The sequence below is a fragment of the Lepisosteus platostomus genome, chromosome 2 (assembly GCF_059453375.1).
Source record: "Lepisosteus platostomus isolate fLepPlt1 chromosome 2, fLepPlt1.hap1, whole genome shotgun sequence".
Lineage (NCBI taxonomy): Eukaryota > Metazoa > Chordata > Actinopteri > Semionotiformes > Lepisosteidae > Lepisosteus > Lepisosteus platostomus.
In genome coordinates this window covers 10,487,755-10,503,149 of record NC_142612.1, presented here as the reverse complement: position 1 = coordinate 10,503,149, position 15,395 = coordinate 10,487,755, and the positions used below count along the sequence as shown (strand labels likewise).

General features: G+C 35.5%; 1 protein-coding gene across 1 annotated transcript; it reads left to right on the top strand.

Moving 5' to 3' along the window:
* Positions 1-11,293: 11,293 nt before the first annotated feature.
* Positions 11,294-14,506, top strand: gpr45 (G protein-coupled receptor 45). Its single transcript, XM_088597581.1, has one exon. It carries the CDS (start codon positions 11,488-11,490, stop codon positions 12,607-12,609), a length of 1,122 nt encoding a protein of 373 aa, XP_088453707.1. The 5' UTR covers positions 11,294-11,487; the 3' UTR covers positions 12,610-14,506.
* The last annotated feature ends 889 nt before the right edge of the window (positions 14,507-15,395 follow it).

Genomic DNA, 15,395 nt, shown 5'->3' with positions numbered 1-15,395 from the left:
TGACTAGTGATAAACATGTCCCTCAGTACTTGTTTATTTCAGCAACTCTTACTTTGTAAAATAATGCAAGTCCCAGACTAGATGGTGAGTATCTACTTGCACTGTGTTCAGTATAATGTTTTGCCTGGGCACAACCAAATACTGCCAGACACACAAGAGGAGATTTGTGTGTACTTCTCATGTGTCATGTTCTCCAACAATTATTGGTTCATGATCCATTTCTATAATCATTGTCAGGAGTCACCATGCCCAACATAAATATGCTATCAGGCCAAGTAGATCCTGGTATGGGGAGTGATGTCTCCTGACCCCTCACTTGTTGAACATCTCTGAATTTCTTTAGCAGAAGGGTCCAAGGTTACCCCCATAGAGACTCCAGGAGCTGGGGATTCTTCTGCAGGAGGAATGGAACTGTATCCTAACAGATTAAATGGAAGCTCATCTAAAGCATCAGACACTCCTGTCAGACAGGCCTGGCCTCTAAATGGGGTCAACAAGTTCCTGATGGAGAATGAGGCCAATTCAGAATTAGAGTGCTTTCCTCTAGCCCGTTCACAACTGACTTGATTATTATAATGAATGTTTACTTAGCGATTCATTTTATTCCCAATGAAATATAATGTTTGATTATGATCAGCTGTTTTTTATGTGAACAATGGCAATGTTATGCACTTCTATGCTTAGATTACTTCTATTTTGTACTTCTAAGGTAATTCCTTGACAAATTTATTTATCAAAAGTAATGTAAAACAAAAAGTGCAATTCATAAAGAATACAGAAATTAAAATTACTTCCTTTGTATATCCTCAACAAATGCAAGAATATGAATAATATTTTTTATTAACAACATGTAATAATATTGATTGTGTTATAGCCTCTACATTTCCCCAAGTGTTGGGGAAATGTTGTGTCCTGTGTGTTTACTTACTGACAGATGTAAACACACAGGACACTATTCACAAACAATTCACAAGCAATAGCTTTCTTTACAGTTGTAATCTGGGAAACTGAAATGATACATTTTTGTAAATTGTCATGTATAAATAACAGATTCCAATAAGTGGTCTTGCACCCTTTGCACTGATTAAGAGAACATTTTAGGACAGATCTGGCTTTAATTTCTGAAAATACTCAAACTAAGGTACAGTATTTCACCCCACTACAATATTAACCTATGGATTTGATTTTTTTTGTGTATTTAAATTGTACTATTGTATTGTTATAGCGCTTAAAACAGATTGCAAACAATATGCCAGGTAAGTTGCCTTGGTGAAGGGCATTAGCAGAGCAAATACAGTAAGTCTCTCTGTGTAAAAACAAGAACTTATCAATGTTGACCTGGGAGCCCCTTATCAGAAAAGTCTCACTGTTAGCCGGTGAGGAGAAACATGTTTTTTTGGTATTATTCTACTGCTATGTCCTTAAAAAACATGGCCTATTAGGACTGTCAGAGAAGAGAATGATATTTTTAATTTGTATGTAAGTTATAGAAGAATAACGCACGCTTAATGCACTGCATTTATTGAATTATTGACTGGACTTGCAACAGATAGGCCACCAAGGAAACATCCGAAAGTACAGCAGAATACTGTGCTTATCAGTTTCTTCACTACCCAGTTAGACAGAATTGCCTACAGGTACCTCATAGTACAGTGAATTCAAAAGAATACACTGATGAATGCCTGCAAACAGTTTGTTAAACAACATGTTTGGTCTTATCACTTACAGAATTATGTACATTTCACTTTTTAGCATTAGCATTCTTACAGAATTTGGAAGTCATTATACAATTAAGATCTATTATAAAATAGAGACATAGTTATAGAAAAGCTGTGTTTTACATAACCAGTATTGACTGCATTGGAAAAATCAGTACAATCATGTCATCCAAAAATACCCACCTAAGAGATGCACTAGAATAAGGGATATAGGGAAATATATCAAATGCTCCCGATGTAGTTGTAAGTGAATTGAGAATAAATAGATATTAAGTATGTGGTGCTATACAACTTATTACTATTCCAAGACAAACTGATTCCAGCAGGACTGGTTGTTCAACTTAACAACTAGGTTTTTAAGATCCTTGTCTATGGTGTATGTAGAAACATACACAAGCAGATTGCTGCTAATGGTATAGCTGGTGAGCTACAAAACTAACAGTAGTTAAATGCATTTGAAATTCACAAAGTATTCTGCTTGTTTAGGCCTATTTTCAGTTTTTTTACAAAAAGTGATTCCTAGCTCATTTTCTCCATGCAATGCAAAACGAAAAAGAGTTTCACAGGAGCAGAACACTGTCATGACCAAGGAAATCTCTGAATATGAACCCCAGGCATGACCAAAAACAAGAATATGACCAAAAAAGCAAAAGAAGTGAAGGTTAGTAGAGATTCTATTATCAAGATAGCTGTATTTGAGATACTGTATGCATATTATTTTTGTGTGAGATATATGAAATATATATGATATATATATAAAACATATACTGTAATGTATGTTTTCTTGGAGTTGATGAGAGGAGTAATAATCCAGACATACTTGGTTAAACAAATATTTATTACAATGACAGAACACAAACTACACTACACACAACAAAACATACAACAAACAAGTTACTCTATGTAGAGTATTTACGAACGAGGTGATTCAGAGGCCTAACATTCTGGGCACTTTTATCCATAAAAAGCAGGACTGACGTTTTTAAATTAGATATATTTTACCCAGGAAACCCAAGTTCCCTAAAAAAAAACTCTCTAGCAAGATTCAAATACTTGGCTCTAGTCAGGAGGAGACTCTTGTCTCTCCTCTCCTTCTTCCATGCTTCTTCCTTTTCTTGTTTCCTCTGTGCTCTTAATGTGATGTTATGTTGTGTATTTCTCTACTTGCAATCATCGATTGACAATAATTAACCCACAGGTATACAAAGGTAAACTTTACAATTGTTTCTGCTCAAGGAACCCCCCAGACCTCAGCAAACATCTTCTAGCTTTGAAGCTAGGAGTGTTTACTGTGCCAAATGTCACAAACTTAATCTAAAACCCAAGAGACACTTCTCAGTAACCTAAAGCTCTAACAATATTACACATCTCTGTGTACAACGGTAGCCATCCTTTACTTTAAGGACATCTCCTTTAAACGTGATTGTATCGGCAAACAGAAAATAAATGATCATCGTTCCCTTTAATGCCATTAGTATCTTTCGGCGCTCTGGGGACCAGCAGCTCCTGGGATATGCTTACTGATACCCGAATATTCGGTTCAGGGAGTCTTATCTTTAAGACTGATTGCAATACTAAAAGACAGTATGTCACCAGTGCCAATTACATTGTTTTCTTTCCGAGAACATGGAAAATCGCACAATAAGCCTTTTCAAAATAACAAGAAGAACCTTTTCTGAATCTGTTACATATATATAACTGTAAGTATATATCTTGGCTATTATATTATACATCATATTCGAAATAATTTGCTTATGTTATTACTGTACGATAGAAATTCCATATATATATTTAAAAGTCTGTTATAAATCAAAGGTGATAGATGCATTTCAGGCAACACTAAGCGCATCTTTGAGATGATCCCGAACATTTAATTATTTTATCATTTTCTGTGAGATTTTTTTTTATGTACGAAGCACGCCTATCCATAGAAACAATAAGAGACCATTCAAAACTAATGTTACAATAAATCCATTCCCTTACCAAGACATTACGGTGTGCAGTACCGCATTTGTTAACCACTGTGGAGTTGAACTGTCTTTGCCGTTTCTTCGAGTGTGCTGTTATTTTTTAATTAATAGGTAACAAAAGGTTTGGCTGCATCCGTTATTTAAATCTTGCTGAAAATGTAATATGACAGAAGCACCAGTTTAAGTCAGAATCCGTCAAATGAGGTGTGCATGACTTATTAAATCTTTGTTTTCTGTTTCATTTCTGTACAAAACACACACCCTGTAAAGGTGAATTTCGACTGGCCTCTTTTACACACTGTACAGCTTGGATACCTCTTGCACAACACTGCTATCCATTCAAAATTTTGGAGACGCTGGGCCGTATTCGGTAATGACGAAAAAGTCAATTTACAGAAGTCTTTGTAACTGTTTTATTTCACTTATGATTCAAATATGTGAATCCGCGAGAATGAAAAGATTAACAATGTTAATTTACTGTATGCTTCTTATGTCTGCCTTAATAAGTATTAGAGAATAGTAAGATTATCAAAGTAACTAGATATACCAATAAATTGGTGATTTCTAATGTATTCGTATTTTTACACTAAAATTATTTCATGAACTTTCTCAAAGCTTATGGTTAGGGGCTGTGCAGTGTCGCAAAAATCTCCAGTTATTTTTGTGATTTTCATTTTTATTTGGGGATTTTTTTCTTTTTTCTCTTGAATTGGAAAATGTAGAGGCTCACAGCCTGGGTTTACAGAAGTACAGTGAATGACAACGAATGGGCCTAATGATTTTAGTTTTGAGTAATTTCCCTGCTTTCTAGTCCAGACCGTATTTATATTATGTGATGAAATGCACTCTTGTCTTTTATGGGCTAATTTTATTAAACGGCTGTAGAGTGATTTATATTTAATTAATAGTAAGGCACTTTTCATAATCAAATAACATGGTGCTGTACAAGACAGACACCAATAAGACACAACACACACTTAGCAGGTTAAAATCCAGAGTAAAAAATGAGTTTTTAAATGTAGTTTTAACTCATTAGATTTATTAATATTCCTAATTGTGGAAAGGAGTTTTGCTGCTGAGAAATCACAACATTGTAGACTTACTTATCTACTGATTTTACTATAGTACTATAGGGCAAAACAAATTAGAGCCTCTGGACATTAAGATCAGGGCACTAGTGTAGCAGCTCAGTAGTAGTCTTAAATAGATAGGATATAGACCATCTAAAACTTTGTATGCTAAACAAATCACCTCATAATCAATTATGTGGTGCACCTGGGTAACAGTGTACTGTAGAAAAACCAAAACACGTTTTAAGATAAGAATAAGGCAAGAATTTTTAAATTACTCGGGTTCTGCTTTTTTAAATACGATTTATACGATCTTTGCTTACACATCAGCAAGTTGGATACTGCAGTAGTCGTGATGTAAATATAACAGAAACCCAGACTATCTTGGGCCTCGATGGTTTTCAACATATAATATATCGTAGACTTGTTCCTCTAAAGATCAGAATGATGCATTTTTCTTCCACGTGTTTAGCTGATTGCCTGATCCTGGTCTTGTATGCTCTGAAATTTGTTCACTGATCATGTCCTTGACACTATACCAGTTTTGCTGTCAGTATCTTGCATCAGGGTTATCTTATATATTTATAAAACAGGATGAATGGGGATCATTATGATCTACAGAAACTGACCAATTGGAGCTCTTTGCCTGATGATGTTTTTGATGAAGTGCTAAACAAGTTCTCTGTCAGAGCTATTGATAATGAACCTAATGCTTGAATAGTGGCTTTATTACACACAACTCACTTTTCGGACATTTACTTTGTATATTTATAAATCAAAATTGTGTTGTATTTATTTTGAGAATTATTCCTGTTCATAGCTGTTTTATCATTTATTTTTAGACATGATAAGCATGTTTAAAACAAAATTTTCATAAGCATCCCATCATTGCGTGTTCTTGGGAGAGGTCCTGATATTGAATAAAGTATTGTTGTTTTTGTGTGTTTGTGGTATTGAAACTGATGCAGCAGCTTGGCCAGTTATAATGGGAGCCCTATTGGGTTTAAAGAGAATATTTTGAAAAAAACTGAGATTTATGCTGTATTTTTTGCAATTTGCCTTTAAAGCTTTGCTTATGAGTGATCATGTACAGTAAAAGAGAAATAGGCTATTGAGCAAGTCTAATGTTATTCAGTAAGTTTGCAAGGATGATGATGTAAAAACATTAATGCGCATGCAGTACCTGGTATTGTATTATATTGAATTTAGTTTTACTCAATATTTATGATTGTTAATCAAGCTCATGGTCAAGGGTGAAATATGTATGTGTCAAAACATTTGATAAATGATTCAAGAAGAAGGCTACAGGGAAAAAAACTAGGGCCCATGAAATTTAAATTCACTGTATTGAAAGTAGAAGACAGAAAATGAGACAAATACAAGCTATTGATTTCACATGTACTATACACAGTATATGTACATTTTATATTTGTGCATTTATTATGCACATTTTTCTCTAAGATGAGAAATGTGACTAATCTGACCTTTTAATTACTAAAATGAAGAGAGAAGTGTAGATAAGATCTATGATCACTTGCTTCTGACCTCTGACCATAATGCTGATAAAATGAAATCATCAGTGCCACATTTTGCACCTTCTCTTTTCACCCTAGATTTGTCCTAGATTTATGCTTCAGACTTTTCTTATTTACTGTATTTTACCATTCTCACAACTAGTAGCCTACAGATAAGTGAAGAATACTAAAGGGATTGCAAATAAAGCAATTATTAGTGCAATTATCAAGACTGTCTTTGAGAAAAAAAACTAATTTATATCTCAATCCAAAGAAGCAGTTCATAACAAAATAAAAATAATTCCTTTAATTACCAGCAGTGATCAGAACCAGGCCAATTAAATTTGGATGCTGGGTACTGCTTTCTTATTTTACATTTAAGGGTGTAATTATTCTTTCTTACTGAATTTAGCCATACACTTATGTATTAAAGTCCGGTGGCTTCAAGAAATATTATCTGAATTATATAATATTTAATGAGAATGCCTGAGTTTGTTAATGACTAAATACTGTAAATTGGTCTGTCAGCTTCATAGCTGGGTGTGAATTCGAGACAATTGGTTCTTCCTCATTTAAGCCAGTCAGTAGCTACTAAAAGCTTTGAAAGTGCCCTTGAGCTTTCTAATCACCCACAAGGATAAATTGTTACATCTCCATCCTTAAGTGGAGTCTTTAATCACTATCAGATGATCTTTATAAAACCTATGCAGAGGGAAGATTTCTCGATTTCGGTTTAATTTTTAATTTATTGCTTTGGGCAAACACTTTTGAACTATTGTATTTACATGTTTAGTAGTAAAGAAAATCAATGATAGCTGGAATAAAAGAACAACAAAAGTTTTACAAATGTAATTTGGAAACACTTAACCAAATATTCATTAGATATACCTATAATTGTAGGTGGTTGTTTATACTTTAACACTATTGTTTTTAATTTTTTAAAGATCAAACACCTTCATTTGTTCTTGTTGCTATGGAAGTAGTGAACTGGTTGCCTTGGTAACAGAGGGGAGAAATTGACCAGCAACATTCATACAGAATGAGATACTTATATAAAAGGTACATTTATATTTTAGAAGTATTGTAATCTATTCATAGTTTTGCCAGCATGAGCAGCCTAAATATTCCAAGAAACACAATTTAAAGCTTACAACATATGGTTTTCTAAATTCTTGAATGCTATATACTCTACACATTTGTATGAACCTGTTCTTGAGATTTTAAGTATTTTGTTCATTTTCATCCATAATTAATAATCTCCAGAAAAATTCAGAGTAGTTTGTTTTGAGAGCTGATCTGCTGCTTAATTAATTTTTATGAAATCTGTAAGACCTTATTTATTTATGTGCATTATGTGATGCATTAAGACATGCATTTCCACATACATTGCTTATTTTAACTAACACTGTTTTTATCAGGAAGACACCGGAAATTGTAATTTCCTATATGATATTATCCTTTCCCTCCACTGCTTTAAATCGTCTCTTTTTAAGACTTTGTTATTACTTCGCATTTAATTTGCTGCCTGCATTCTCCTTATTACTACAGTTGATATTTACCCGCATCTTGCACATCAATATGAAGTTAGGGTGCCTTTCGTTTTATTACAAATGGCAACGATGATCTCAAAAGTAGTTTTGGTAAGTTAATTATTTGTATATCTGACAGGTAGGTGGCTGCATTTCAATAGATAAATGGAATTTATTTGGTGTATGGATTTCCTGTTGAAAAGCTTCACTCTGTGTACCACAGTGATGAAATTTCAGTCTTCCTTTGAGAATATCTAGAATTGCTGGCAATCAAAAACCACAGCAGATACTAACAGAACAGTGAACATGAAAAGCAACAAATCAGATCTCAAATAAATTGAAGCAAGGATGTGATTGTCTCGAATGCTTACACAACTTTATTTCATATGTGTCCTAATCTTTAATCCACGCCAAAATTGAATCTCTGGCCTGCTTTATCATTGGAGAAAACTGACCATCATCCTAAGTATCCTATCCTAGGTACTGTATTGATGCTCACAGCCAGTTTGAGGCAGTACTGTATTGTTTTTACAGTTACCATGTCCTGCTTTCACATTCACCTTTTTCCTCTCTCTTATTGAAGTCAATAAGAGTACCAGGTGGAGACACACCTGTAGTTAGTGTGGTTAGGGATGGAGTCCATCACTGGGCAAACACAAACCCACACTGTAGAAACTTAATTAGCTGAGTAAGCATGTGTCTGAGAGGAGGGAGAAAACTGAAATACAATGCTGATGCCACTCCAAAGCCACTGCATTTCCCCATATGTAAGCAACAATCACATAAATAAGTCATGAATACATGCACTACACTTCTAAAATCAGTTCACACCAAGCACCGGAGTTGTACTAAAACACAACACAAAAATTGTCAATGAAGCGAAGCGTAGGTAAACTTGTGATCCGAACTTTATCGTTATTTTACATTCCGTCAGTTTGGATATTTAAATGAAACAAAGCCAAAGATGTATGCCCTGTAAATCTTCTGGAAAGACGACTTAAAGAATAGGATACAGAGCTCCACTTCAAATTATGTAACATAATTCTCCCTTTAAAGCAGAGAGAATTGCAATCTACTAAGATGTATTTCCTGATTTCTTTCTTAGGCACTAAAAATATTTTATTTTTGAATTTGTAATTGTTTGCAAACCAAATATGTTCTTGCCTAAATTAAGACATGCTAGGATATTTTTGCCACACGGGAATTCCTAATTAGTAATGAACTGCACTCTCAAGTCGCTGATTGAAAGAAAAAAACTAACATCTGATTTTATCACATATTGCAGTGCAATACTCTATTTTAGGACAGATTATGTTCCTGCTGTCTGTGTTTTATTGCTTGTGTGCGCGGTGCCTTGCAAAATTATTCATTCCCCTGCAAAATGTCCATATTTTGTTGACATTGAGCTTGCAATAATGACAATTAAGAATCCATTCTAGATTTCTAAATATAAAAAACTGAACGTAAAGATTGGGAGCCCAAAATGTATATTTTGTATTGCATTATTTTCCATAAAGGTCCAATTTTATCATTATGTACTATCCAATAAATCATATGGCTTGAAAGAAGAATTGCGACTCTGCTGGAGCCCTCAGTAGGTTGAGTCACAGAAACAACAAAGCAAACATGAAAAGATGTTACTGCTTTTCCAGTAAGATATAATACTTTAAAATTTAAAGCCATAGAGATAATATAAAGATATAACCCAAAGAAGAAAAAGGTCTAGGGAAAATGTGCTTAAGGTGAGGAGAGCAGAGAGCGGAGAGGAAATCATATTTTAGCATATTTTAGTTGATTTATTTACATTCACTTTCTTTTTCTTTTCTCCAAGCCTATTTTTCTCCAATCCTCTGATAAAGGATACTACTGTATTAATGGAATTAGTGGGAACTCAAATATTTAGTCTCACTGGGCGAGAAAAAGCTACTAATATTTTTCTAAGGCTGGCAGTAGTTTATACATGTGTACCTTTTATTAAATTAGCTAAGAAACCATAAAATACCAATTAACTTTATATGCTATACAAAATCATGAATAGTAGGAAAAAGACCATTAATGGAAATTACAAGTAAAGATTATTTTTCATTTAAATGTTGTCACTGCCAGAGGCCATGATGGAAACTCTGTCAGTGCCGCAGAAAAAGAAGTAACTATAGCAACTAATACATTTTCTATATTTGCTGCTTTGAACAGGGATCACTTTAATCTGACAACATCAAATAGCTGGAATGCTGGAGCAGAAGGCATTCTGAAAGGAGATCGCTGTAGTACTTTGTGTTTTTAAAGGGCATAACCCTTTTTCACATAGTCCTGGAATACCAGGGCCAAATATGGCCAAATGCCTTAAAGCCATTGAACAACAACAGTTCAAAGTGAATTGACTGTCTTTAATATCTTACATAAATAAAATCCCCTCTCACATTCACAGAAATGTGGGATAGTGTAACAGGACTCGTAATTTGATATAAAAAAGGTATAAGACAGCCAAGGCATTTTTCTAATCCCCCTCCCCCTGTGATTCTACTCGGGTGGTTTTAATTTTTTTTCACGATATTTAATTGAGGACACCACTAACAACAATATTTTAAAAAGCATCATTTGTGCTAGTACAAATATTTTAATTAAAAAATATTTTTTCATGAATGAGGTCCTATCCAGGATACCCAGGTAACCTGGTAAATTGTAGATGAAAAGCAAATCTCTCTTCATGGGCCAAAATACTACTAGTCCTGAGGTAAGTGGACAGATTCATTCAGTGGAAGACAATGAGTGTATGGTTTTAGGAACATGAGACAGACTAGATCAGTGGGGCCCTGTCTTCTATTCATGTGGTGTTATCTGGGTGGATTTTGTAAGTTCTCCCAATGTTCGTGTCCTTTTCCTCCAGACACGTGGTGCTCTAGTTTCCTCCCACAGTCCAAGTTAATTGGCTTCTGGAAAGATTGGCCCTGATGTGAGTGTGTGTATTTGTGTCTGTGTGTGCCCTGTGATGGATTGGTGTCCTTCCAGGGTGTATCCTGCCTTATGCCACTTGCCTGCTGGGATAATCTCCAGCTTCCCATTGACCCTTTATTGGATAAAGCAGCTAGAAGATGGATGGATGGGTGAGACAGACTTCCATTACCTTGGTGACAAAGCCCAGACCTCAATCATTTTGAAAACATTTGGGACTGGTAAAATGCATAGTAAAACCCCACATAACATTACACCCTCAGCTGAATTGTTTTCTCACATGCCATATTTATATCTATTGCTTAGAGCCTGCATATAATATAACTTTAAACTGACATAGTTTTAGTATGAAGATTGTAACTGCATTTTCCCCAATATGTAAACCAATTACTATATTGTGTAATGAAATGACTTAAATGTTCTCCACCTTGCTATTGTTTACTTTATTTTAATATTCTATTAAATTATTATAAAGAGTCTAAACAATACTGTTACAACACTGATCTTACTAAACAATACTATTTTATTTTTGGCATACAGTATTGTAACTGGTGAAATTAAAGAACCCCAGGATCGTAAGGATGAATGTTTTAAACATGGCTGCAAAAATGACATTTCTTTCTTTTTTCAGGGGTCTTTGCAACTGACGTGGGAGGACAATGCAAAATATCACCGCTGAGCACAATGCCAAAGAATGAAGAACTGCTGTGGCTAGAGAACATCGAGTGGTAACCATGACTGCGTGCAACAACAGCTTGTTTCAGGCTTGCACCTTGCAGGAGTCTAATGCTTCAAGCCTGTTCTCTGCTGAATATACGGTCATGCCCATTACTCTAAGGATATTGTTGGCAGCCATCATGATATTTATGATCACTGTTGGTTTCTTGGGCAATGCAATTGTGTGCTTGATTGTCTACCAGAAGCCGGCTATGAGGTCTGCAATTAACCTTCTTTTAGCAACGCTAGCCTTTTCTGACATCATGTTGTCTCTTCTGTGCATGCCCTTCACTGCAGTCACCATTATCACAGTCGACTGGCACTTTGGGGCACACTTCTGCAGGGTGTCGGTCATGCTCTACTGGTTCTTCGTTCTAGAAGGCGTGTCCATCCTACTGATCATTAGTGTGGACCGTTTTCTGATCATAGTCCAGCGGCAGGACAAGCTCAATCCTCACAGGGCCAAAATAATGATCACAACATCCTGGCTGCTCTCGTTCTGTATTTCTTTCCCCTCAGTTGTGGGCTGGACAGTTGTTGAAGTCCCAACCCGGGCCCCTCAGTGCGTTCTGGGCTACACGGAATCTCTGGCTGACCGGGTGTATGCAGTCCTGCTGGTGGTGGCTGTTTTCTTCATCCCTTTTGGCATCATGCTGTATTCCTACCTCTGCATCCTCAACACAGTGCGTCGCAATGCTGTTCGTATTCACAACCACGCTGACAGCCTGTGCCTGAACCAGGTCAACAAGCTGGGACTCACAGGTATGCAGAGGCCACCACAGATGAACGTGGACATGAGCTTCAAGACCAGGGCCTTCACCACCATCCTCATCCTTTTCGTTGGGTTCTCCATCTGCTGGCTCCCTCACACCGTGGTCAGTCTTCTCGCGGTCTTCAGCAGCCGCTTCTACTTCAGCCCCTCTTTCTATGCAGTCAGTGCCTGTGCGTTGTGGCTCAGCTATCTGAAGACCGTCTTCAATCCCATCATCTACTGTTGGAGGATCAAGAAATTCAGGGAGGCCTGCCTGGAGTTCATGCCCAAGACCTTCAAGATCCTCCCAAGAATGCCTGGAAGGAGCCGAAGAAGGATTCGGCCCAGTAACATTTATGTCTGTAGTGAGCTCCAGTCCGCTGTGTAAGACACACGGCAAATTAAAAACCCACTGTAAAGCCTTGTTTTACACTGGCTAGTGGACTAAAGATTAACCCCTACATTCCAACACGGTATACTGTTTACGTAACAATTTTCCCCACTCAAATTGGTGTTTTGTCTGCAATGGAACAATAGAACACAGCTTTGTATAAATATCTAAAATACTGTACATTGTTCATACTCTACATTCATTTTGTCATACCAATATCCAAATTATACAAAGTAATTTAACAGGTTACATGTATTATAGTGCCTTTCATCACAGTCAGGATCCAAGAGCTGAACTACTGATTGTTCAGAAAAGTACAGCCTCCTTAGAGGTGGAATGTGTCAGCCATTTCTAAAGTTCAAAACTACTCCCATCAAGTACTGTTGGTTCAATGCTGCGTATTTATCTGGAGTAAAGCAATGTCTCAGTCTCCAATTACAGTGTTCTCAATTGTAAATTAAATTGCAATGCAGTATGGTTTTCCAACACTTAGAGAAGTTAATGCAAATAAACACAGTGGTGTGATCTGTATTATCATGTTCTCAGGGGCAACTGGACAGAAATTGCTAGGATGTTTCATAGGAGAAATGGTAACATCAAGGCAACCTGTCATGAACCAATTTGGCACAGTGTTTAAGTGGATACTGACCTGGTTTGGCACTTTTTCTTAACAGATGTCATTTTTATTTTTTATATATATATAAACTACACTGTCACTGGTGGAAAGCTTCAGGCAGTTTAACTAAACTACAGATTACAGATTCTACTTAATTTTTTTTATATATAACATTAATATGGCATCTTTTATACAAATGTCAGTCAGAACACTTTAGGTAATTCAAACACAGTGTTATAAAAACAATTAATGGTGACTGCTCCAGATCATGTTACTTCAGCAGCCTAAAGCAGAACAAGCTAGCTTCACTGTCAGGAAGATGTTCATCAGGATTTTATGTCACAGCCAAAGATGCGCTGGCAAACCTAAGTATTCAAATTTTAGGAAATCATAATGTGACTTCAAAGAAGAATCAGGCTTTACTGTTTTTGAGTGGTTCCTAGACATTTAACTGTAGTTCCCAGCACTCTTTATGGTCTGAGTAAACACCTTATTCCACAGCCTGAGCCCCTTAATAAAACATGACGTCTGCATTTCTCAAATGTCTAAAAGTAAGGTTTTTCCAATGCCATTGAGAACCATATGAATGTATTTTAGAGAGAAGAAAGTGTAGTGTTATCTGATGGTCTGATTGTAATGTCTTATGTAATGCATGATATTGAGATACAGATTATTTTCAACTGTATTTTTATTGAAATAGGGATAGATATTAGAAAATAAAATTGACATAAGGCCATTAACAACCATACATGTGTTTTTATATATTTAATATAATTATGTATTTAATATATTATATATGTAACTTGAAATGCGTTGGTTTACTCCACAGATTTGAGATAACCTTTAAAATGGGGTTTTGTTTTTAAATGCCAGAGACGTTCTAGAATTAAGTAAGAAGTGTTTTATTAATACATACTATGGTCTGCCATTGTAATATTATGCAATATTGTGTACTATTTTTAGTACATTCCAATTTAATAAAAAAATAATGATCGTCATATTTTCATTAATCATATTTCTTGTTACAATTCAAAGTTTTTGAAGATAATTGCATTTTGATCCTACAATTAGAGGTTTGAAACTTAATGAAAACCCCAGATTTGTCTTGAAGTTACAAATCTTTAATGAATAGTATGTTCATTTGTTGTGCTTTCACATACATCAGTGTTGTCTTAAACTCTGCTGTATTGAAAATTTATATAAAGTGAATATCAAATTTACCATCTGGTATATTTTCAAATTTTGCTTATAAAAATAAAAAAGTAAGATGTGTACACATTACGATTGAGCAACGACATTTTCTACACAATTTTGACATTAAAAAATTGTGTCCAATTCTGCAGAGCATTTTGAAAAGACCACTAAACCAGCATGAAACATACCAACACTGCAAGAAATGGAGTTGCCAGGAAAATCACACATTGCATTTACATATTTCCTTCTATAACAAGGCTCATTTGGTACATAAAACAAATCATGCAGAATTGCTTGTTACAGAAAGAGAAATGCCCCTGGAATACATTCACACTAGAGTGCGAAGAAGGGAATTTCTAAATTCTGAAAGAATAATATTGTTCATTCAAACAGCTAAACCCTATTATTTCCCTTAAAAAATGACATGGCTGTAATACTGTTTTAAAAAGAAATATGCACCTCGTGTGGGCATATTTCCATGTCTTCCTAAGGAACCTCACAACTGAGGCAGGCTTCCATTCATGAAGTGCCTAACTATATGGTTCTAGACTGATCTGTTGATTTTAGTGACTCAGCAGAAAATGCAATAAATCTCCTACACAAAATGCTGTATCTATAAAAACTATGTGATTAGAAAGTTTACTTTATCAATAATATTGATGCAGCAACATACTTTTGATATCCAATAATTAATTCCTTGATTTTATATAGCACTTTTCATTCCAAAGGATCCCAAAGCATTTTACACATAGGAGGGCACCCACTTCACACTGAAGTGATACACAGCAGATCTTCTACTCCAGCAGTACCATTCCTCTGTCTGATCAGCAGTGTACTGAGTAACTGCTTTGCCAATTAATTAAGGGAGAACTTTGAGATGGCCGGACTGTACAAACCCAAAGTGTACTTTGATCAACACTCCAGATCACCATACTGGTTTGGACATTCTGGTGCAGAGGGAAGAATACCATCT